The sequence below is a fragment of the Lampetra planeri genome, chromosome 29 (genome assembly GCF_965212315.1).
Source record: "Lampetra planeri chromosome 29, kcLamPlan1.2.h2, whole genome shotgun sequence".
Lineage (NCBI taxonomy): Eukaryota > Metazoa > Chordata > Hyperoartia > Petromyzontiformes > Petromyzontidae > Lampetra > Lampetra planeri.
In genome coordinates this window covers 6,559,438-6,585,426 of record NC_136135.1, presented here as the reverse complement: position 1 = coordinate 6,585,426, position 25,989 = coordinate 6,559,438, and the positions used below count along the sequence as shown (strand labels likewise).

Here is a 25,989-nt window from a genome sequence, read left to right as displayed (position 1 = left end):
TCTTCTTTGTTCTTTCGATAAAGTCACGTAGAAGGGAAATAATAAAATAATAAAAATAAAACATAATAATATTATTTTATTATGTTTTATTTTTATTATTTAATTAATAAAAATAAAACATAATAAAGTAACGTAGAAGGGAAATAATAAAATAATAAAAATAAAACAACAGTATTCTTTCATTGCTTTATTTTTATTACTTTATTATTTCCCTTCTACGTGACTTTACCGAAAGAACCAAGGTGATGAATCCCTGCAGTCACGAAAGCTTTAAATCGAAATTAGTTTCTCTGTTGTTGACCACTCCATGTAGAATGTCAGCCCCCCCGCCTCCACATTCGCAGCGCTGACTCTTTACCTAAAAAAACTCTATTTTTTTTTTCGCCTGTTACTGAACGGATCTCTGAGCTGCGATCCACGCTTCAGAGTTGCTGCCTTCGGGCAAGTGGAAATTGTGCGCGTTACAAATGAGCATGAGTATTACTCGATTTCAAATCGGGTCCATCTCTTTAAAACGCCCTGTACTATTATGAGGTGCCAGTGTCATTTCACACCAATCCTGACCGCTATTACGCCCTCTCATGGCCTGGCTGCGCTCGATGGCAAGCATCGATCTGCCAAATGGACAAAATGCCTCGTTGCCACATCTCTCTGTTTCTTAAGATAAAAAAAAACGTGTTTTTTTTTACACATTCTGGGAGTGTGTGTAATTTCAGCAGCATTGACTCAACACAAGCACATTCGTCGAAATGGGTCTCGTCAAAGCAGAGTTGTGACTGAGATCTCCTTTATCAGTGGCAAAATATAGTAGTAGGTTTTTACCTATTCAACTGGTACAAAAACTGACACCTTTATACAAGGCATCATTATGGGAACCTCATTTGCCAGTAAAAATATGATACTTGCCCAGAGCTCTCATACTCTGATGGTGCATTGTCTTTGAGTTGTGCGCCTTTTGGCGTCATCTGGTCCAACCCATATGAGACTAGGCTCTAAGGAAAGCTGTCTCGGGTGTGGATCAATCAACTTTAAGGACAGTGCACATTATCAGAGTTATGTTCTTTTGTTTGTATTATGACTGCAGGTATTGCGGTCTATGCAAACATGACTCCTTGTAAAAAAGGTGTCAGTTTTTGTACCAGTTGAAAGGGTAAAAACCTACTACAGAGTTGTGACTGTTGATGACGATACACAACTCTGCTGATGATACACTGAATGTTGAAGGCTATCCACAATTTGATTGAGTTGGACCAGTGCTACTGAAATGATGCGCTCTTAGAAGGCAGTGTGGTTGATATCGTTATTATGAATCAGCGTGCTCACCCAGGAAAGCCTCACTGTTTTTCATTGCTTTTATTCCTGAAAGCTAAATTATTAAACGTATTTTCTTTTATATTCTTGGTTCTTTCGGTAAAGTCACGTAGAAGGGAAATTATACAAATAATATTATTTTATTGATAAAGATTGTTTTATATTATTTTATTATTTCCCTTCTACGTGACTTTACCGAAAGAACCAAGAATATGAATCCCTGCAGTCACGAAAGCTTTAAATCAAATCGTATTTTCTTTTCTTTTTCCAGGTAAGGCCTACTAAGCTATATAGATCTTTTTTTCAGAAGCGCCCACAAATGATAGCTCGACGAAGTGGCTTATCACGTGGAAATGTATAGCAGTCAAATACTCTAACCGCGTGATGTTGATTCTACATGTGGAGGGAAAAAACCGGAGGACCCGAAGAAAAATCCACGCGACTACGGGGAAAACGTGCAGACTCCAAATATACAGCAGGCGTCAGGGTCGGGTTGGAACCCACGACTTCCTGTAGACCAGGCGAGGCAGTTCACATCTCGCCGCCGTGGCAAGTTGTGAACATTTCAAAAGGGTCCTGCTAAGTTTTCTCGGCCTGGGGCGATGTTGTTGCTGTGTAAGGGGCCGTCCATAAATGACGTCACGCGATTTTGGACAATTTTTTACCCCCCCCCCCTTCGTCACACGGCGTCACAAAAAGTCAGACCCCCCCTCATATGACGTCACAAAGCTCTGCCCCCCCCCCCCCAAAAAAAAATAAAACATGCTTCAAATCGCTTCAAACTATTGTCATTGTAGTGCGTAATAAATGTGGCGCTGCAGTCTGATGTTGTAGGAGAAACCATTTATTATAAAGTGTATTTATTTAAGTAGAACGTGTTGTCTATATTTATTTAAAGTTGCGCATTTTGATGTGACGTCACATTTCTCAAACTCCCCCCCCCCCCCTCGTCACACATCGTCACAAATGTCTGACCCCCTTCCCCCTAGGTGCGTGACGTCATTTATGGACGGCCCCTCATCCGAATTGAGTTATTTGCAGGTATTTTTGTTTTAAATATCTGTCTGACTATAGGAATTATTGGCCAATGACAATTACATTGTGTTTCTTTAGTTCTGCGAAGATACTCAGGGGGAGAAAATACAAACAACGCAGGAACGCGACCAAGTCAGGAATAGAACCCAGGGCCTTCTCGTTGTGAGGCACACGTGTTATACCACTGCACCACGCTGTCACCATAATATGATTGATTACTTTATTTTAGGCAAGAGATATTCGTATAATGCAATGTTTTCATTTGATTTATTGACCAACAACCCCCCCCCCCTTGCCGTATGTATATTTTGAAGATACGTTGCATTGTTGGTATGTATGAAAAATGGAAAATTAAGTCACAAAATCCCTCTGTGGATTAAACACCTCTGCAACAGACAGACACCTCCAATAATGTCCCGCAAATCTCTAAGCAAAGCACAGCACGTACATTTTGTAGCATGTGTAAGATTGGAGTGTACCATTCCTTATGACAGACACTTGACAAAAAACAATCTCCTGATCAATGACTTGTACCTTTTGTTAGAAAGATCGCTATTTTTATTGTTTTAATAATTATAATACAGTACAATGCCTACATGGGAAGGCTGAGCTTTTTGGTAATCATGCCGCATAGGAGAACAGAGCAATACACACCATTACAATATTAGCTTGTAATGGGCTGCATCACTTAGGCTTCATTGGGTTTGGGTGGCCCTCATACCGGCTGCAGTCCCACAAATTCCAAACACAGAGGGCTTGTTTTTAAAATGTACCACTGATTTTTTTAAGGTAAGTATTTTTTGTTGTATCTTAACGATTCAAGCGAGTGCAAATCACATAAGGCAGGACTTCCAAGCGTAAATACTGTCTTACCAAACATGAATGAAAACAATTAGGCTTTTAGCACAGTCCCAGTGAACATGAATATGGTGGGCAATCGTTGGTCCGAGGGTTCCATCCCCATGCCAACGTTCGCCCAACGTTGGCATGTTTACCGTGGTTAATGTCAGGGGCAGCTCGAGACGAACTGCCAGCAACTGGCGCCCGAGGCGAACCAATCGGCGCCCCCAAACCCCAAAACCCCAAGGGCAGATCTAGGCAGAGGTTTTTGGTAAACTGGGAAACATTTTGCCCCCTGTTTTCCGTTCAATGTTTTGTAAGCGTTTTATTTTTTTAAACAGAGGCGTAATTATTCGGATTGTCCGTCCATCCGTCTGTCGAACCAATACATCCTCAGACATGTTGAGAAAATGAATTACAATTCACATTCCTTCTGTAAGCGCACGGGAATTTGAATAATGACATCTTCGTTATTTTATTTGGATTTGAATTTGGATTTTGTTCCTTGAAATTGGCGCCCCACTTAGTTCGCTTATATGGACGGGCCGCCCCTGGTCAATGTATTATGACTGCACCTTGCTCTGGGTCTTTAATCCAGAGGGCTTTCACGCTTAGACCAACTCGCTCTTGAGACCACTTCTTTCGGTCCCTTGGGCGCTTGCAATAAAGGTTTTCCAACATTATTTATTTATTTCTTCCCAAAATACCCAGCAAATTAAGCAGAGGTTACTTAACCACTCTTCCCAGCAGCGTTAGGCAATTATACGTCATCCCATACGCCAGGTCACGCATGCACACTGTCGATACAGAGCATAGATTAAGCGTAGCATTCATGCAATATGCAATGGTTATTCCTTGTGCTGATTATCTTGCAATTTTATGCATATATTTTTTTGGTAACAACTAGTGCACATTTGCATAACGGTAGTTGCATTCAAGTGACAATGACACCCATCGACCAGCTCACAACGCGTACACAGACCATCGTTCCTAATGACGGGTTGTTTTTTTTTGTTCAGATTGATTTTCTACGTCCATGGTGAGGATTACGCAGAGGGCTCAAGAGAGATGCGCGTTCATTCGCCGGGTCAAATGAAGCCACGGACGAGGGGGAAGGGAGTGCGTTTTCCAGCGTGATGCTTCATTTCAGTCCGAACGCTTACCCGCTACGGACTAATTGTAGAGTCACTCATCGCTCGGAGCTAAACGTGGCAAACCCCAGCTCAAGAGCAAGCATGGCCCACGGGGCCTTCGCCACTCACCCCATCCCCACCGTCTCACTTAGCTTTAGGGATGCCCGGATAGTCAAGGAGATTTACTTTGCCGTGCTCCTGTTGACCCAACAACGACTCCGAAGGCTTACAGCACCTTTCCTCTTCTGTCCTAACGCCCCAAAGTTCAACGTGAACAGCTCCTCGATCACGTCCTACGGCCTAAAGTGGTTATAATTAATTCTAGATTTGAAGCTTTCGTGACTGCAAGGTATTCATACTCTTGGTTTTTTCGGTAAAGTCACGTAGGTAAAAAATGAAATTAAAATTAATAAAAATAAAATAATAAAAGTCACGACGTTTCGGAGGCAACACAAGTCTCCGTCATCAGGTGGGACCGTCACAGCCAGATTTGCTGTATCAAGTGAGGACGGAGACTTGTGTTGCCTCCGAAACGTCGTGACTTTTATTATTGTATTTTTATTAATTTTTATTTCATTTTTTACCTACGTGACTTTACCGAAAAAACTAAAAGTATGGTTATAATTAGCTCATAGATCCCACTCAGTTGGCCCAGTAGCTCCGTACTAAGATATAAAGGCCCCTTGCATTCAAACCTTCGTCATGATCATCATCATCGTCGTAAGCCACGGCCTCTGCCCAAAGGCTCATTAATTGGGACTCTCTTGGCTGCACCCATTTGATCCCCTTCCATTCTAGATTTGAAGCTTTCGTGACTGCAAGGATTCATATTCTTAGGTTTTTTCGGTAAAGTCACGTAGGTAAAAACATTAAAATTAATAAAAGTAAAATAAATAAAAAATCACGACGTTTCGGAGGCAACACAAGCTTCCGTCTTCAGGTGGAACCGTCACAGCCACGAGAGCCGTAATGTTTTTACCTACGTGACTTTACCGAAAAAACCTAAGAATATGATCCCCTTCCAGTTGGCGACCCAAATCTCGAGGAATTCTGGTGTCGAGTCAGGTAGGAAGAGGCATCAGGTCACGTGGACTGGGCGCCCGTACTTTATTTTAAGTGGACAAAAGAGAAGGCGGTGATTACTGCACGGCTGAAATGCAATTGTCAGGTTCATGGAAAACAGCCAAAATCAATGGTAACTTTGATTTGTGTTAAATTCAAGAGCAATGCTATTTTATCACAAGCGTAGATGTATGCAAGGCAGTTCTATTGAGATCGTTACAGCTCGTTCGCATAGGCAGTCCTGGGCCATGGGTTACATACATGAATGTTACAGAAACGATTGTTCTGTTAACGGCAGCTTGACTGTGTTTTTATTTTATTTAAACATGGTTAACTTTTGCTTCCTAAAGTTACTGAAGTCAGGCATTAATGCTGTTTCTATTGCATGCAAAAATATTATGCAGTATTATTCAGTTTAGTTGAACCTGTTACTGTCTTGTCTCAGATATCAAGCAAGTCATACAATGTCAGACCTATTGTATACATTCTGAATACACCAATGTTATCTGTTATGGAGCCACTTAATTCAAACGGAATTAATTTTAGATATCTGTAAAAGACATCTACTTCATAGACGCACGCGATTTAAAATGTACAGTTTTCATGGGAAGGGTGTTGTGAGCTATTTTGTAGGCACTCATACTGTATTGCAAATATAGTCTCGATAAATTGAAACTTTAAAACAAATTGGCAACTCAAAAAGGTCCTTCGGGGATTAGTTCAATGAAAATGGGCAACATTTGCCCATGTCATTTCACTGTAGCCATGTCGATTCACGACTCTGCTTGTCACAGCAACTCAAATGAAGAAGGCTGCCACCCTTAACAGCCGAACAACTTTTTTCTGTCAAAAGAAAATCCGTTGGCCACCTGCATGGTCATGCGGCTAAGGGTTGATTGCCAAGCCTTTATCTAAATGTTTGTGGAAATAAGAAGAACAGGTGATTTACCGTATTCTCCTGCTTATAAAACGCCCCTATGATGGGCATCAGTGAAAATGAGCTTTGTAGCTCATCGGATTCGTCCAGTATAAATAAAATATTCTGATTCTTTAATCCTGGTATTTAAAAATCAAACGTTTGGGGTGCGTCTTAGGATGCAGTGTCACGAGGGTTTATGTAACTTTATTAACAACGGGCACAAGTTTTCTGTGCGTCTTTTCGGAGCACCTTATACTCCAGAGAATACGGTAACATTCGTATTCCCAAAACAATCCCTTCATGTTCCTGGGTTTTCTAGCTCGGAGTTTGGGATCGAAAAGTGTCGGTTAATATTAATGTACCCCTGAGCTCTCTGTTCAAACTCTCCTTGCAGACTCGTAAATGCGGAGCGCTGATGTTGTTGTCCGCTTCAACCTGCATCGCTGGGGTCGTGATTTGTGATTTTTTTTTTAATGAAGTCATGATCAGGTGACGGCAGATTACACGGGTACTGCTTGGAAGCACTGGATTAATTTCGATTTCTACTGGTGTAAATACATGTTTCTTATTGTATACCTATGTGTACATACACACACACATCCACACGTATTACGTACACACGTCGTTACGTGCATGTTATTAGGACAACACAGTGTTAAATTGTTGCATGTGACTTTCCCCTTCGTGATTCATTCCTTTACGACTGAAAAGAAACGAGCACTCGTGTTTGGTTGCCAATGCTAATGAGTCAAATGCATTCTCTTTACTGAGGTTACGTATACCATGGAAATGTGTTTAGTGTGTTCTATGCTAACGTTATTACTGGCTGCAGATTCAGAGTGGAGACGCTTTGTTTGCATCGTTGTTTATCCCTTTGATAGTGGAACTCAAAACAAACTGCCCTGGCACGAGACATGATGGAACTATGGAACTCCTAACAATATCGCAGCAAAACTGATATTTTTTTTATTTTTATATTTTTTCCACCTGCCCTGAGAAGGAAGTTCAAGAGTTGCAGAACCAGGCGTTTCTTCTCTTCAATTCGAGCATCACGGACCGACTGGATTTGGGACCATCAGACTCATTGCGCGTTGAGAATTCCTCGGTGACCTCTGAGAGGTCAAATCACGTTCAAGGCTCTCCCGAGACGCTGCGTCGCCAGAAAACTCCACGGGGTTGCCGACTCAGCTCCCTGCCATCTGCCACCGCAACTACGCGGCCACCTACATAGTGTCTAAGTATATACACACACACACGAACGTGATTGAGGTTTGGGTGTCTGTTCCACCAGAAGATGTGTGGCTATTGGGACCAAGAGGGGGGTGGGGGAGGGGGGGGGCTGTGGGGGTATGATGAAGCAGATTGGGTCACAGACGTGCGAAAGGCAAGGTTATGTGGAAGGTGTTGGTGGAAGGCGAGGTGTGAATTGAAGCCCATGCAAAGCCATGGGCTGCCTCGCGTCATATACACGTACATAGATTTCGATTTAAAGCTTTCGTGACTGCAGGGATTCATCTTCTTGGTTCTTTCGGTAAAGTCACGTAGAAGGGAAATAATAAAATTATAAAAATAAAAATAAACCAGGTCTGTCGGTCTTCACCTGAGGACGGCTGCTTGCGCTGTGGCCGAAACGTCGTGAAAATTATTTTATTATGTTTTATTTTTATTATTTTAGTATTTCCCTTCTACGTGACTTTACCGAAAGAACCAAGAAGACACGTACACAGAGTACCAACGGAGCATTGCAAGTCCATTAAAACGTTGCCCTTTTGTGACTGCCGCGACCACGTGAGCGGGTAACTGTTGCACGGGCAGTGTTAATCCGCGATTTAGGTGTTCCATTGCCCACGACAGATGTCGCTCCGATTCGAATGATGCACAAGCTGCCGCCACGGTGACGTGGGTTATTAAAAAAAGAAAAGGGATAAATCTCGGTGGTTGATTTCGTTTTGGGAATGGAGCGGGTCGTTTGGAGCGCGGCTTTTGGATGTACAATCTGCGAAGCCAGAGAGGGCTCAAACATTACCGGAGTACTTTGTCGGGACGTTGCGTTCCGAATTTGCACGTGAACGGTTTTGGGTGGAGTTTTTATCAACTCCGCGTCGGGAAGATTTCGCGCAGTCTGTAGAACTCTCGCGGTTCCAGAAGCGCACTTTGAAACGCACGATATGCAGCCGTTGCCCGCCTCCCACGGCGCGAACGAGATTCGAGCGCGGCGGTTAAACGTCTCTTTTTGTCAGCAAAAAGATTTCCATCCAGAGCAAGGTGGAAGGCGCAACAGCAAGAAGGCGCGTGGTTGAGCAGCAGAGGAGGAGACGCGACACTTGGGCGAAGGTGCCCACATGAGGAAGCGCATTCGCCGCACTCAAAACTCGTTGGTGCCATGAAGGCGACGGCCACATTTCATCCAGAAGCGGATTGTTCTAAAAAAAAAAATCTAGATCACCGCTAATCAAAAACATTTGAAGGGCGCACACACAAAATGCAACGATAGGCCTGACGACACATTTTTCCTGATGTAAATTTAAAGCTAAATAGAACCTAAACAAGTGGTCAACGCTCATTACTTTTAACGCTCGCGCCAAAAGAAATGTAAAGTAAACGTGGTGACAGCAAGGGTCAAAGTAGCACAGAACATACGGCTATATATAAATATGAATTACAAATCTTGATTTGAAGCTTTCGTGACTGCAGGAATCCATACTCTGTGGTTCTGTCGGTAAAGTCACGTAGGTACCTACGTGACTTTAGGTACCTACGTGACTTTACCAAAAGAACCAAAGAGTATGCATTACAAATGTATGCACACATATCACATCATACTTGTTATATGCAGCATGCAAAGAGAATTTTGTATTTTGATGTTGACAAAAAAGCAAACGACATCGGTTATATACTGTATACACACAGACACACACAACAGAGTTCTGACGCATATTGTTGCTAGATGGTGAATGGGGGGCATTGCAGTCTGGATTTATACAGATGCCGAACGAGATCCTTCGGCCGACGTCATGCCCACCGCTCAAGTTCTCGCCACTCATTCGGAAGCAATTTTATGTCACAAACACAAAAACCCCAACGTAGAACTCCGAGGCATCCATTGATTGTGCAGACCGAGCCCCGTTCGTGTGTACGTGCGTATGTGTGCGTATGTACGCGCGTGTACGTGCGCGTGTGTACGTGAGCATTACACGCGTGCACGTGCGCTGTATGTGTGTGTGTACGTGTGCGGCGTGCGGGTTTCTCGACCGTCAAGCGAGCCAAGAGGCTCCACGTCGCTCACAACAGAAGGGGCACGCGGGGCTCTGAAGGTCTGTGGAGGAAAAAGATTAAGAAACAAGAAAAGCCGCTGCTGCTGCTGATGATGATGACGACGACGCCGATGAGATTGAGCTCCGGTAGGATGACGGGTGGGCATTCGCATGCAACGCGCAAGGTCGTCTACACGGCAGTCAATTTGACTCAAGTAAAAACATTTTTGTTAAAACCATCAATTGATTTTCATGTTTTTTTTTCTTTCAGCTTTTTGTTTTTGTTTAAAACTGCCAAAGCGCCACTTGATTCAATTTCAAATTGGAAGTCTTGTCCATCACCGGAATTGCGTTACCAGCAAACAAGATTCCTGACAAGGAAACAGTGCTGTGCAACAGGCGAGGCGCTAGAGGCCCGTCCACAGCACCAATGTCCCTCAACTTGACCTCCTGGCCCTCCACTCGCGTCCACAACGCGGGCCTTGCAACCTTTTCCCTAGTCCCCGATACATTTACAGTGTCCTAAAATGGGGGGGGGGGGGGGGCATAGGCATCATTGAGTGCAAACATGAATCTACAAACGAGGCCTGTTTTGTGCAAATCGTGCAAGCAAATGGGGCCGAAGCCAGCGTATTTGATTTTGTCCCAAAGCAGGAAACCAGGGCTTTTAAGCCAAGGATCCTAAGAGATTTTGGGATCTGTATCTTGAAATGGGAAAAAACGGTTTCACAGACATCCTCGATCAATCGGGTCCACTGCGGCCATCGCGGAGGCAAATCGATGTCTCCAACGTCACTCTACCCGGGGCCGACAAAATTGGATGCTCCAAACCATGATGGCCCGCCCCACGTGTGAGCAGAGATCAGGTACGACACAACGGGCTGCTGCAGCTCATACAGGTGTGGCGGTTTATACTGGTAGGAACCTCCTGGTTACACCAGCCCACAGGGGATTATTCGGTCCGTCCGTCCGTCGTGCATCCAAAAATGGGAGGGGTGGGGCTGGGTGGAGAGGGGAGGGTGGGGAGGAGCTGGGCGGGGAGGGGAGGGTGGGGAGGGTGGGGCTGGGTGGGGGGTTGAAGGGGTGGGGCTGGGTGGGTAGGGGCTGGTCACCCCGTGGTGCCCTTATAAAACTCAACGTTTAACCTACTCACGCCGGCTTGTGCCCGCCCTCACAGTCGGCCATATTTGCGGAATACACCACGCCGCCGTTGACCCTGGCCATTGACCGAGCAACCCAACGTTCCTACCAGCTCCCTCCGCAGGAATGTGTTCTGTGGGTCATTCCATTGCACGCAGTGGCGGGGTGGGTGTGTGGATGGGGGAGGGGGGTTATGAAAATTCCCTTTCACGTGAGCATCCACATACTAAAGTATGGTTAAGTGCGAGTATAACCTGCGGAGGGCATTGATAAGTTTGTAAAAAAATGTGAATTACTTGACGATATACAGCATGTGTATATGTATGTGCATATATACACACACATATGTAAGTGTGTGTGTGTGTGGGTATATATATAAATGATATTGATAATCATGTATGTTTTTCAGAATTTGGCAGTTTTTCGATTTCAGTGCATGTAAGCATACATTAGATTTCATAGTGCATATCAACCGCTAAATTTACATTACAGTATTAGTTCAATATAGAACCGTTATAGAATAGCTAGCCCTAATATATATGTGTCATATAATTATATTTTATGTACAGTATACGTATAGAAAATGTATGAAGTGCAATGAATTATTTTATGCATTGAGTGATTTGTTTCAGAGATTTCTCAAGTAAAATTTGTCTCAGATCCCCGTTCGAAAAGCGCGTAGAAGCAGCATTGCACTAATTGCTTTATATCTCACACAGTTTAGCACTTCATGCAAAGTTTTTTGTTTAATGTTTCCTTGGTTGTATAAGCCGTGACGTCGCGGGTCGTCTTCTGGGTGCCATCGCTTGACCTTTGCTTGACCTTTGCTTGACCAGCAGCCTGTCCACCTCCCGTCCCCCGACACAGTCTTCAAGGCCTCCTGCACTGTTTCGTGGCGACAGCAACAACAGGAAGGGCTATCATTGGCACGGCCACATCACTCATTTAAATGTGCACGTTAAAATGCATTTATCTTGATTTGAAGTTTTCGTGACTGCAGGGATCCATACTCTTTGGTTCTTTCGGTAAAGTCACGTGGGTAGAAGATAAAATGAATTAAATCACGACGTTTCGATTGCAACACAAGCAATCATCATCAGGTGGGAAAACCACAGCAATAATTTTTCTTGCTGAAATGGGAGAGAGAGTTGCCGTGATAAAGAGGTTATTTTATACCTCCCTGACTTTAACGAAAGAACCAAAGAGTATGCATTTATTTATTATTCACAACTTACTCATCATCTCGAGATTGAATACTCGTTGCAGATTGAATACTCGTTGCTTTAGAATGGCTTTTCGTGTTGGCTTCGTTGTTCTTCCCCCCTGCACCTGCGATTAGCACAGCTCGCTACATACGCTGCGAAAGGAGTTCAACGTACATACACACGTGATAGATTTCTTGAGTGAGGCCCCATAATGATTTGAGGCCTTCCGCCACCCGACACAGGCAAGAAACATTAATTGTTTTGTGCACGACCATTCACCGTGCCAATTTAATAACTATTTCTCAGTTCACCCATCGGGAAGTTGAAAAACGATTCCATTTGCTAAATTTGGTTGTGAGTATTGCTCTTTAACTCCTCTTTAAAAAACTATACCGTGGCATTTTTAACACGCAACAGATTTCACACGGATAAGCGGGAAGGCAGCCAGAACCGGCACGGCCAACAATTGCCCAAGCTCTGTGGCCCTATATTTGGGACGTTTGGCCAACTACATTTAATGAGTGTTCAGACACGCGGTAGGATACTGGAGTACCTGGAGAAAACGAATGCACGCAGAATGGGGGGGGGGGGGGGGGGCTCACACACAATCCTGTACAGAAGGAAATCAATCCGCTTGCTGTACTGCCATACTCTAGTGAGCCGGGAGATGACAACTTTGGGGTCCACTGGTGGGCAGTGCCATGAATGTGTGTGATCTGCACAACGTCCAAAGTGCTGGATTTACAGACTCATATCATCTGCCCCACTCTTGTAACTCTTGAGGTTGAGGGTTTCTAATTTAATCTCTGTTGGCTCACGCAGAACGAGATGCTCAGGATGTCATCGTGCCAAAAACACGCTGATGGCACCACACCTCCGGACACTTTCTACCCCCTGCCAGAATCCGCAGCTGCTGGACAGTAGACATTTGCATACCTCTTCTTGGTTCTTTCGGTAAAGTCACGTAAATTCCTCTTGATATGCAAATTATTTTGTCAAGACGCTCTTCGCCCCTCCATCCTAGCATAAATAGTCGCTCCAAGCCTGGGGCGTGCCATTCAGACTCTGTCTCCTCGACAGACCTGTTCTCCACCTGAAGACGGCTGCTTGCATTGTGGCCGAAACGTCGTGAGAATTATTTTATTATGTTTTATTTTTATTATTTTATTATTTTCCTTCTACGTGACTTTACCGAAAGAACCAAGAAGATGAATCCCTGCAGTCACGAAAGCTTTAAATCGAAAAATGTGCATACCTATCAACCCTTAATCAGTGCCTACCTTAACACAGACCAATTCAGACCTTATTGGTCACCCCGTGCCCTTATACATCTCAAAGTTCATCCTATAAAGTCCCATCACAAGAGAGAAACACAGAAATAGTGTTGCCCTATTGAAACGGCTGTACGTCGTATGAACCTAAAAACTACATTTTCCTGTACAAGAATACAGGGTAAACCGTATGGGTTGACAGGTATGCATTTGACCTCCACGATCTACTCGGAAGCGACTTGGTGTGGCCCCCATTGCGGACAAGATGCTTGAGGCAAGGCTTCGGTGGTACGGCCATGTGATGCGAAGTGAAGAGTCATCAGTGGCCAAGACTGCCATGCGTATTGAGCCAGAGGGCCGCCGTCCACGCGGACGTCCGAAGAAGCGATGGATGGATCGAATAAAGGAAGATGTGAAGACGGTCAACGCATCCCCCGAAGATGCCCTGGACCGAGCCAAATGGAGAAGACAATGCCGAAAAGCGGACCCTTTTGCCACAGCGGGAACAACGCTAGGAAGAAGAAGATCTACTCGAACGGTGTCCCAGTCTGGCCTTCCCCTTGCTCGCCGAACTCACGGAGCATCTTCAAAATCAACTTCACAGTCGTTATTTGTTTCGCCTGATCACATGGACAACACTTACCGGCCTTGTCCTCTATTCGACGTCGGCAACGCTTATCCTGTCTGGCCACGACATTCCTAGCATCCGTCTCAGACACCTGTGCCCCGACAACTTCTGTTCGAGCCGCTTAGTTTGGAGTCCAGCTTTCTGATCCGTACGGCAACACAGATGACGCAGATGCTGCCGTTTCGATCGTAGGCAGCCTGTCCATAACGGCCGTGTTTTGAACAGGAGCTGTCTGCATTTCAGACAAAATCCATTTGCATTTGTACGCATCGCTGGCTAGTTTGTGCTTACTGTCTTGATTATCAGTCAAACGCTCGAGAACGCATTTCTGCAACAGACTGCCCGCCTTCAGCAGAAACAAGCTGCCATTTATTTAATACGCCTCAATCCATAACCTCCGTCTAATGCCCTCATCAATTATTCCTCTCTTGCCTGCCGTGCTTCCTCCACTCTCTCTCTGCTCGACGATTTGTTCCCAGTGGGAGCCGCAATGTGAAACGAGATGCGAGCGTATTCGAGTTACTCGCCCGGGTAAAAAAAGGCACGGCTCATCAATAGAGCGACTGAACGATGCGGTCAGCAAATCAGAATGGATCGCGCTTAATGGTGTCGGTGAAAATTCAGCATCCACAACATAAATAGCACCCGCCTACCATATTTGTCTCCCTGCAAAATTAAATAAATATAAAAATAAATATTATATATTTATATTTCACTACCCACAGCCTTCTGGGAGAGCTTCGTGTTGTCAGCAACAGCGGTTCAAGAGAAGCAAACGCAGGACCGGTATTGACGATGGGTTAGGGATTCAGGAAATGGGCCTCCACGCACGGCTATGCCTTGGTACTTCAAACCTGTGCTTACAAAATCTCAAGAGCGCGCCTTTAAATTTTGCAAAATGTATGTCGGCGTTTTACAAAAAAACACACATACAGTGCTTTTCAACACTTTGTTACTTTATTATTTATCACGTCCGTGCCTGGTGGAGTTCTAGTTTTAATGGACTACGCAATAGGATCAAGCTTTTTGTTATTCCAATAAAAACTCAAATTTTTAAGTTTATTGTTTTTTTACCCTTCTATCTGGCAACAAAACTGACACCTTTTTTACAAGGAGTCATGTTTGCATAGACCACAATATCTGCAGTCATAATTCAAACAAAAAACATAACTCTGATAATGTATGCACTGTCCTTGAAGTTGATTGGTCCACACCCGAGACAGCTTTCCTTAGAGCCTGGTCTCACATGGGTTGGACCAGATGACGCAAAAAGGCGCACAACTCAAAGACAATGCACCATCAGAGTATGAGAGCTCGGGGGTAAGCATTTACACCATTGGAACCTCATTTGGCAGTAAAAAATATGATAATTGTTTTTTTACCCTTCTATCTGGCAACAAAACTGACACCTTTTTTACAAGGAGTCATGTTTGCATAGACCACAATACCTGCAGTCAAAATGCAAATAAAAAACAACTCTGATAATGTCTGCACTGTCCTTGAAGTCTAAAAAGGTGTCAGTTTTGTTGCCAGATAGAAGGGTAAAAAAACAATTCTCATATTTTTTACTCGCAAATGAGGTTCCAATGGCTTTAATGTTTACTTTGGCAAATACAACTTCTCAAACTGGGTTCCACTGGTTCCTACACGACGTATTTTTTAGTTCTGCCAGCCTCCAACTGTTTACAACTGTGTACTGTACCAGCACAAAGCTTTCGATTGTCAAATTTAATTCATGAAACAATCATCACTTACGACCCTCTGTCAATCCACTGCTGGATGAAGGTCTCCACCCCCACCCCCCTCCCCACAATGTCAGTTTGACCATACTTCACTCCTCTGGTCAGTGGAGGATGCAGAAGAGGCGGATCCCGGGACCGACTCAGATTTCACTCCCCCCACAATGCCACCAGTCGCCCCGTTCATTGCCAACGGCATAACAAAACCACTGCCTAAGTCCAACATCGGAGCTAGAGGTGACTTACTTTTAATAAGGTGAAGTGAAATTTCGATTTAAAGCTTTCGTGACTGCAGAGTCTGCCTTCTCGACAAACCTGTTCTCCACCTGAAGACGGCTGCTTGCGTTGTGGCCGAAACGTCGTGAGAATGATTTTATTATGTTTTATTTTTATTATTTTACTACTTTCCTTCTGCGTGACTTTACCGAAAGAACCAAGAAGAAGGTGAAGTGAGTGATGAAGCGACCCCTTTCTTTGTAAGAGCACCCCATCACACAAATGCCACCTAATGCATGAATTAATTTTAAATGCGCGTGACGGTAATGTGCACAATTTATGCATAACGTGTACATTATAAATAAACCAGGAACACATTATCAATGACATTGATGGATGCCACTTAAAATGTTACGTGCATTTTGAAGTTGTGTAGGTGAGTTACTGTACGGTCTGTGGTGTATTGCTTCAAAAAAGTGCATTCATCAAGCCACGGACGGCGGAAACACAAGCATCACACAACATTGTGACTACCACACAATGCGTTGCACAGCACGAACAGATTGAGTGTCCTGTGATCGTCGTTGAACACGAATGAGACATCTCAATGACTGCATTGTAGTGAGGTGTGCTACCCAAAATAACATCGATAGTTGGGCCTACATCTTATAATTCGGAGTGATAATAGTTCTCTTCCCGAAGGCATATTTTGACATTATCTTCTTCCGGTCTTTCGGTAAAGTCACGTAGATGGGTTGAAATAAAATGACAAAGAACTACGACGTTTCGATCGCAACGCAAGCGACGACGACCTATCTACGTGACTTTACCGAAAGACTCAAATAATATGAATTGCTGCAGTCACGAAAGCTTTGAGTCAACATATTTTGACATAGTTGCTCAACATCGTCTTCTGGAAGACGGTTCTCCACAATGTGCGTGTGCGTTGGACTTCTTTCGCACCATACGTAGCCAACCGTTCTAATCGCAGGCGCGGGGGGAAGAAGAGCAGCAAAAAATCCCTTACTAATCGAGGTGACGAAAAGACACCACCACCCAAACAGAAGAATCCTCCATCTCTCGCCATGGCTCTCTATATAGTACGTCACGGCCTATGCAAAGCAACAGCAAAAAAAATCATGGCCCCAAAGTTCAGGGTGCGTCTTACTTTCCGGAGCGTCTCATAATCCGGAGAACAGAGTAACCTTTGAACTCGAGATCGGCTTCGACAGCAAGCTGGACAAATGCAACATATCCCGAAGTTTACTCCCTTCGGCCGAATTTTATACCCACACACAAATCTAGCTTAGGGGCTGGGCGATTGCGCAGGCCAAGAGGTCAACCATGTACCGTGACCCTAAATCTCGATTTAAAGCTTATTTCGTGACTGCAGGGATTCATCTTCTTGGTTATTTCGGTAAAGTCACGTAGAAGGGAAGTAATAAAATAATACAAATAAAACATAATAAAATAATTCTCACGAAAGTTTCGGCCACAACGCAAGCAGCCGTCTTCAGGTGAAGACCAGGTCTGTCGGGGAGACAGCGTGAAGACCAGGTCTGTCGGGGAGACAGCGTCTTCAGACTTCAGACGCTGTCTCCCCGACAGACCTGGTCTTCACCTGAAGACGGCTGCTTGCGTTGTGGCCGAAACGTCGTGAGAATTATTTTTTTATGTTTAATTTTTATTATTTTATTATTACCGTGACCCTGTTTAAAGGGGGGGGGCATGTAAAACTCAAGGTGCGCACGACAGTCAATGTTAAACGTTAAATAAACGAAAAATGCTAAACACAATGAGTAACGATGCTATCTGATTTTGTCTATCGTACACTCTAAGGTGCCACGGTGGTGAGACGTTAACTACCTCGCCTGGTACACAGAAGGCTGTGGGTTCGACCCCGACCCCGACCCTGACACCTGTATATTTGGAGTTTGCGTGTCCTCCCCATGGTCGCGTGGATTTTTCTCCGTGACCTCCGGTTTTTCCCTCACACATTTAAAATCAACAAGCATTTCGAGTATTTGGCTGCTATACATTTCCACACGATGATAAGCCACTTCGGTGAGCTACCATTTGTGTGGCCAGGTCGCTTCTGAAAAATAGCGGGCCTTACCTGGTAAACTATATATTTTTAGTTTAGTTTTAGTTTGCTGTAGCTCTCACACCCCGTGTATAGGAGGAATGACTGCCATGCCCAGCACTTGATTGTGCCCTTTATTAATGCTACCCCTATCCCCTCCCTTTGATGCTGCTAATCCTGCTTAATGCACGGGCATAATGACTTTAAACCCCTCGCCAAACCTCCTACGCATTTCAGAAGTAGTACTAATCGCATATCTGCATTTCCCATAAATATGCTAAATTCCTCTTGATATGCAACTTATTTTGTCAAGGCGCTCTTCGCCCCTCCATCCCAGCTTAAATAGTCGCTCCAAGCCTGGGGCTTGTCATTCAGACTCTGTCTCCTCGACAGACCTGTTCTCCACCTGAGGACAGCTACTTGCGTTGTGGCCGAAACGTCGTGAGAATTATTTTATTATGTTTTATTTTTATTATTTTATTATTTCCATTCTATGTGACTTTACCGAAAGAACCAAGAAGATGTGCCAATGTGTTTTTTTATTTGATGCTATGCATCGAGCAGTGGGGGGGGGGGGGGGCAGCTCCCTCCAGCCCCCCCAGACGCTACGAGGGTGTGGAGGGGGGGTAAGGGAAGTACCTGGCTGGGGCGCAGAAGAGTGCATCACGGGTTCGAAGCTTTCTCAACCTCCTCCTTGGAGTTGTTGATGCAGTTTTCCACGTTGTCATGCTGGGGGGATGAGTTGACCAAGCAGTCTTTCCTGGTAGCCACATACAGGGCAGTGAAACCATCACACACGGAGGAGCAGCATCTCATCTGCATTTCGTTTACAATAAATGTTTCCTCCCTGACCTACCAGTGGGGCGGGGGGGGGGAGTGTGCCCTAGGCCTCAGATTTTGAGATGGCCTCAGCAAAAACAACAAGGGCTTCAATTTCGATTTAAAGCTTTCGTGACTGCAGGGATTCATCTTCTTGGTTCTTTCGGTAAAGTCACGTAGAAGGGAAATAATAAAATAATAAAAATAAAACATCATAAAATACAATTCTCACGACGTTTCGGCCACAACGCAAGCAGCCATCCTCAGGTGAAGAACAGGTCTGTCAGAAAGACAGCGTCTGAATGAACACCACCAGGCTTGGCAGCGTATATTTAAGCTGGGTTGCAAATTCCTTTGTCAAGGCGCCCTTCCTCCCCTAACCCAGCTTAAATATACGCTGCCAAGCCTGGTGGTGTTCATTCAGACGCTGTCTTTCCGACAGACCTGTTCTTGACTTGAGGACGGCTGCTTGCGTTGTGGCCGAAACGTCGTGAGAATTGTATTTTATAATGTTTTATTTTTATTATTTTATTATTTCCCTTCTACGTGACTTTACCGAAAGAACCAAGAAGAACAAGGGCTTCATCTCGAATTTTCTTTCCCCCGAGCCTTCAAAATTCCTTTTGGCTCGCCTTGACAATGACGCCCCTCTCTGCCGTGAGAATATCCGTCCATCGTGCCGCCAACCAAAAGGCACGGCCGCTTTTGTGATATCAACGCGAGGTTGCACCCGCTGTCGCGGCGACGTTAGTTCGAACCGTTGCCTTGGGGCCTTACTTCTCCTTGTTGGCGTGCATCCTCATGGCGAATTTGACGACTTTCTTGATGATGACGAAGAAGATGAGGAGGCCGGCAAGTCCACCCACCGAGGCACCCACGATGAACATGATGCTCCGGTCCTTGGGCTCGACTTGGGAGGTGGAGACGCGGGCACGCCACGGGAAAGAAGCACAATGGGTCGAGCGGTTAGGCAAGCGACCGACCAGTCAACTCGTCCTTCCAACCAAGCAAGCGACTGATTAGTCAAACAACAACGCAGCAACCATTCACCCCAATCATCTACCCGGTTAGCCATCCCACCAGTTAGCCAACCAACCCACGTGTCCAACCAAACAACCGGCTGCCCGATCAGTCAACCGACCAAACAACGGATAAGCCAAGCAACCAACTGATCGACCAATAAAGCTCCCAATCAGTCAACCAACCAAGAATCCAACCGAGTTCGCAAACACTACCGGGCCAGCCTATTAGTCAACCGACCAACTCATGGTCCAACGGACCGATCAGTCAACCAGGCAACTGCTGATTCAGTGAGAGCTGCAACTGACGACTGCAGAGTCTGATGAAACGTAGCCAACCATGTTAACCGGAGGTGAATGTATGTATGTTGAACTTTTTTCGCAACCGTACGTAGCCAACCGTGCAAATCGGATGTGCGGGGGAAGGACACGTTTCACCGGCGGGGGGGGGGGGGGGGGTTCAGCGGGATACACATACTCTCCGAGACGACGTTGAGGTACAGCAGGGTGGACGCGATCTTGAGCTTGTCGTCGAGGTGCCGGGCCGTGCAGTTGTAGACGCCCGAGTCCTCGAAGCGTGTGTCGTAGAGCATGAGCGACGCGTCCTCCTTCGCTATCTCGCCCGTCCACTGCAGACGCCCGTGGAACTGCGACGCATGCGTGTACCACGCCTTGCCCGCCTTCATGGAGAAGAGCTGCGTCGTGGAACCCCGGGCACGGCGGCCGAGCGAGCGCGGGCGGCGGCAACGCACGCCGGAGAAATCGGAGCGTCGGTCGAGAAGAGGAGGGAGAAAGAGGAGGAATCATCGCACTGCACGATCCGACCGTGTCCATCCAGTGCTCGCCGAGCTGCATTGGCTTCCGGTTGCCGAACGAATACGTTGTGAGGTCGCGCTCATTACGCACGAAGTGCTTGCCACAGATGAACCACGATACCTCGCTGATCTCGTCAAGGAGCATAAAGCATCACGCGAACTCTGGTCATCCTCACAGCGGCTTTTGGCGAGCCGTCGAACAAAGACGGTCACCGCCTAGCGCGCTTTCAGATGCGCTTCTGCGGCCGTCTGGAACGCTCTTCCTTGCGATATTAGGAAGCCACTGGAGCCATGCACTTTAAAATCTATATTAAAACGAATTCCTTTACAACTGCTTTTTTGTGTTACCTCCAATTAGCACGGTTAGCTACGTACGGCGAGAAAAGAAGTTGAACACACGTATGATCATTCGAGTAGAAAATTACACGACTATGGATAGGCGCTTCCAGTTTTCTATCGATACACGGCATGCCCACCTATCACTACGATAATCTCCACTCAGAGCCAGCACAGCAGCATTACGGAGGATACCGAGTTAACCCTAAAAACTAGTTTGTTTATGTGACCAGGTAAGGCCCACTGAGCTATACACCTCTCTCTCGGAAGCGATCTGGCCACAAATGATAGCCCAACAAAGTGGCTCATCACGTGGTAATTTATAGCAGCCAAATACTCTAAGCGCATGCCCATTTTAAACGTGGAGGGAAAAAAACCGGAGGACCCAGAGAGAAAAATCCACGCGACCACGGGGAGAGACACGCAAACTCCAAATATACAGCAGCAGGCGTCGTCAGGGTCGGGATCGAACCCACGACCTCCTGCACACCAGGCGAGGGAGTTAACATCTCCTAGCCACCATGATGATGATGAGAGAGACACCGCAAACTCCAAATATACCACAGGCGTCAGGGTCGGGATTGAACCCACGACCTTCTGTGTACCAGGCGAGGGAGTTAACATCTCCTAGCCACCGAGGCGTCCAGCCTGCGGATGAGGCCACGTGCTTTGTCAGTGGGTGTACAGCTGGGGGCCGGGGTGGGGGGGGGGGGGTCCGGCCAGGCCGTACCGCGCGCTGTCTCAGCGTGGAGTTGAGGCCGTAGAACCAGTGCACGTTGATGACCGCGGCCTTCATGCGGTAGCAGGACATGATGCGGCACTTGAGGGTCACGTTCGTCCCGTTCAGCACCGTCAACTTGTTCTCCTTGATCTCCACCTCGATGCACGCCATCGGCACGGCTGCAGGCAACAAAGACAACGATGTCACCCCCCACCATCCCCGTGCACCTCGTTATAGACTGCTGGGGAAAGTGCCGATCGCGACCCACAACGGGGGCTTGTGCGGGCGTGAATGCAACCAGATTCGTGTGCGCACACACACACGAAGATCCCCCATTTAGCCATAACAGACTGTAGGGGCAAGTGCTGTTAGCGAGCACCTATGAAGGCCGGCACGGCACACAAGGGAATGGGTGGCCAACACCACGCCCGGCCGCCTTTGTCTCCCTAGTGACGATGTTTACTACACATCGCACCAGGTACTCATTTGAGGCTGAGTCGACCTAGGGGAGGCCCGGGATCGGTTCAGATAATCGTCACTGGTGTTGGCCGTGAGCGGGAATCGAACCTGGGTCGCCAGGTTCATAGCGCAGCGCGCTAACCGCCACACCACCGCTCCCCACACACAGACACACATTAATACATACAGACCCACACACAAACCAACACACGCGTGTGTACACGCATGCACACATGAGCACCGCTGTTAGCCGTGGCGGCTGGGGATTTAACTCAGCTCGCTGGTTTCAACACGTGCGGACCGATGCGCGTCTGCTCCACCACCGCGCAATGATTATCTTTGGTTGCAAAAAATAGACGTGCGCGGCAGCGGCGTACACGAGTGTGCGTTCAGTGCACCCTCAAATGGAAACGCCCGCGTTGATAATGAATTTCTCGTGAACTATAAATGTGCCGTCGCACTCGCTGGGCTGCCGCTCCCTCAAGCAGCAACGAGCAGCGCTGTTGAAGATGTAGCAGGCGACATGTGCTTAGTGACACGAGCAGGGTCGTCGCATGAACTTGGGGGAAGAGAGACGTTGGGGAGGGGTGAAGCAGAAAGAGAAGACACCTGGCTTGAAATGCGGCAATGGTGGTGGTGGTTGAACGCGGCGTGCGGGAGGATATGGAGCAGCCAGTCATCGACGTGTACGGAATCGCGTGCGAGAGAACCGATGATTCAGAATGTGGGCAAGCTGTATGCAGACGCTGTGGCGATGCTCCTGTCAATGTTCCTTTCGGGCTGACGGAGTGAGCGGCATGGACAAAACAAGAAGAAAATGCGACCAAAGGATACACGGGGAAAGAGTAAAAATTATACCGAAAAAAAAGAACACGTTCTTCCTATCTATGCATGTACGTTGAACTTCTTTCACACCGTACGTAGCTAACCGTGCCAACCGGAGGTGCGGGGGAAGGACAACAAACCAGAACACAAAAAGCAGTTCTCAAACAAACAAACAACAATGCCCCTTCTTCATGGTGGTTCAAATTCATGGATATATTCATGGCAATGTGAACCACGGTATTAGCGATAGAAGAGCGATAAGTTAGAGGCGCCTTGGCCGCCACCGAGCGAGTAAACTGAGTGAATCGGTGACGAGTGCTCGATCGTCGGCCTGGCAGCCTCGACATTGAATTCCCCGCCAGTGTGGTGGGCGGTGAGCGAGGCGAGTGTTCGTGTGCGCGTCCTCACCCAGCGCTAGGCACAGCACCACCATCACCACAGGTGTCAGCCACGCGGGCCAGCGGCTGGACACGCTCACCGCTGCTTCACTCCCGCTCGCCATACCTGGGGGGGCAGGAGGCGGGGGAGGGGGTCAGAGGTCACGCAAGCAGGGCAGAGGTCGTATAAGGCTTGACCCGCTGTTATTCACGTATTCTTATTTTTTGGCAGGGTGTTTAGGAAGTTGAGGTTGGCGGGCCAGCGGAGGGCTGCAGGTGTGACGCTGTGAATATCTCAGAGGCTGCTAGTGAATGATCAAAGTGGACATCATTGGACGATGCGTTCCACGGATGTCGCTTTGATAGCCACCGTCACAACGTGGGCCGCTTCACTGAGCCCTACTGACAGGGCCCTACTCAGCCAGCGCTAATCAGCGGCGAGGTGGCCATAAGATGACAAGACAGCAAATCCATCTAAAATATTTCATCAGTCGCAGCTTCAAAATACACAAAAACCCAACACATTTGTCAATAACACTGTGATAATAGGTTTTTCCCCCTTTTTCTGGCAACAAAACAGGTGTTAAGATATCAAAAACACCAAACTGAAACCTTTTTTCAAGGAATAATGTTTGCATTAACCACAATGCTTGTGGTCAGAATGCAAACAAAAGACACACTCTGATAATATATGCATTGTCCTTGAAACTGATTGGTCCACACCAGAGACAGCTTTCTTTTGAGCCTCGTCTCAAACGGTGTTAGACCAGCGGACGCCAAAAGACACTGTGCTAAAAGGGATATATATATAACAGCCAACGTTTCTAACAATGGTCCATTTTAAATCCTTTATATTAAGTTCGCTTGCTTGCTTGCGTGCTTGCTTGCTTGCTTACGACCGTGCAAATCTTTCGGTCGTTTTTTAACCCACTTCCCGTGATCCAATCGAGCTGACATTTTCCACACAGACTCGTTGTGCGTGACAATTAATTTTCGTGAAAAAATTTTCCTACATTTTACACTGTCTAGGGAATTTTTTAAAAATATTTAATTACCAATTGCTTAATGCTGGCAGACAATCATCTGACCCATAGATGGCAGCCATCTCAAGCCAGAGGACGAGAGGACTCTAGCCGCCACGCATATAAAGGATATAGAGTGAAAAACTTTGTTTTTACGGGTTAATTTTTTCATAGCCCATTTCCCAAAAAACGTCACATGCGATGTGTCGTTTCCCTTGTAGGGCAGTGCAATCGGTGAATGCGCCGAGCTTTTGTTACACGCGTGCCTTGCGCACTGCGACCAACGCGTCGGCATCGCCAAACAACTGTCGGAGAAACACAGCGGCAGTAAAAAAAACGCACCGCTAGAATCAACCGCGCAAAACGCACCTCCGATTAGCACGGTCGATGTTCGACGTGCAAACGGTGCACGCAACGCCCATTGAAACGCCGTTCACTAGCGGCGCACCTCAATCCGCCCCTAGGAGCAGGCGTAGCTTGGGCGTTTTGTTTTGGAACATTTCGCCGCGGCAAACGGAATGAAAGCGGTTGTCACCTGTGAGAGGCCGTCGATCCACGTCGCCATGGCAGCGGCAGCCTGGGACCGGCCATCATCAGGGGGACGGTGGCCAGGATGTACGCTTGAGGAAGTGCACCTATTTATATATATTTTATATGTGTAAGTGTGTGTGTGTGTCTGGGGAGCGGTAGCATAGTGGTTAGCGCGCCGACGAATATCTGAACCGGTCCTGGGGCTACTCATTTGAGGTAGAAGTCCTGGGACTCGGCATCAAATGAGTACCTGGTGTCGTGTGTAAACTTCCCCACTCGGGAGACAAAGGCAACCAGGCGCGGTTCTGGCCAACCACCTATTTGTGTGCTATGCCGGCCTTCATCTGTGTTCGCTAACAGCACTTGCCCCGATTAGTCTGTCAAGGCTACACGGGGGGATCTTTGTCTTGTGAATGACGTGTATTTGGGTGTGTGTAATTTGTTGGCATTATTATTATTATTATTTGTACGTATGTTGATTGGATTTCCTCGCTGTGTTTTCCAGTCGTGTCCCTCTTCTGTGCCCCTGACGGATTGTTCCACCTTTTTACCTTCCAGAATGTTTCCATCGTTCGTCGCCATTGTTTGCTATGACGACGAAGTCACTTGGCAAACATGAGATGGCCAATGTGCTCCCTGTATATCCCCATCCCTTTTGTTTCTCCAAATGCAATCCTCCTAATGGATTCCAATTGTGCAATCGGTGTCATGCCATGAGACAAAGGGCCCCTTGCGCCAGAAAAACAGATTTGGAAGAGTTTTTTAAAATATATATATTTAAATGATATTCTTTCCACAGTAAAGAATGTTAAGTAAAGAATATACTAACACAGTAACACCAACAGGAAAACTAAAAGTGTTATTGTTCGGGAAAAATGGAAGGAACCAGAAAGAGGAAGACCTCGCACAGAACGGCTTTACGACGACGACGACGTCGACATGAGAAGAGATCGGTGCCAGAAAGAAGTGGCCGCTACTTGAGCATATTGGCACGAGACAGAGAGGAAAGTGGAAACAGATGACAAAATGTGCAATGGACGCCTCTACCCATGGAGCGTGACGATCATGATGATGGCATCTTGGGGGCCGCACTCTCCCTACACACTCTGCCCGGAGATTGTTTGTCACGTGACAGTGGAACCAACATTTTTTTTACATCGTAGAGTTGGAATTCACTCAAATCAAATGTAAGGGGGAGGGGGGTGGGTGCTTTTTATTGTCGCCATAAT

General features: G+C 46.4%; 1 protein-coding gene across 1 annotated transcript; it reads right to left on the bottom strand.

Moving 5' to 3' along the window:
- Window positions 1–10,692: 10,692 nt before the first annotated feature.
- Window positions 10,693–23,334, bottom strand: LOC144728510 (sodium channel regulatory subunit beta-4-like). The gene is made up of 6 exons (XM_078607996.1): window positions 23,239–23,334; window positions 21,556–21,725; window positions 20,153–20,369; window positions 19,433–19,565; window positions 18,476–18,596; window positions 10,693–11,579 (listed from the first exon to the last, which is right to left on the bottom strand). The coding sequence occupies exons 1-5, from the start codon at window positions 23,330–23,332 to the stop codon at window positions 18,500–18,502; spliced, it is 711 nt and encodes a 236-aa protein (XP_078464122.1). The 5' UTR covers window positions 23,333–23,334; the 3' UTR covers window positions 10,693–11,579; window positions 18,476–18,499.
- Between the last annotated feature and the right edge of the window lie 2,655 nt (window positions 23,335–25,989).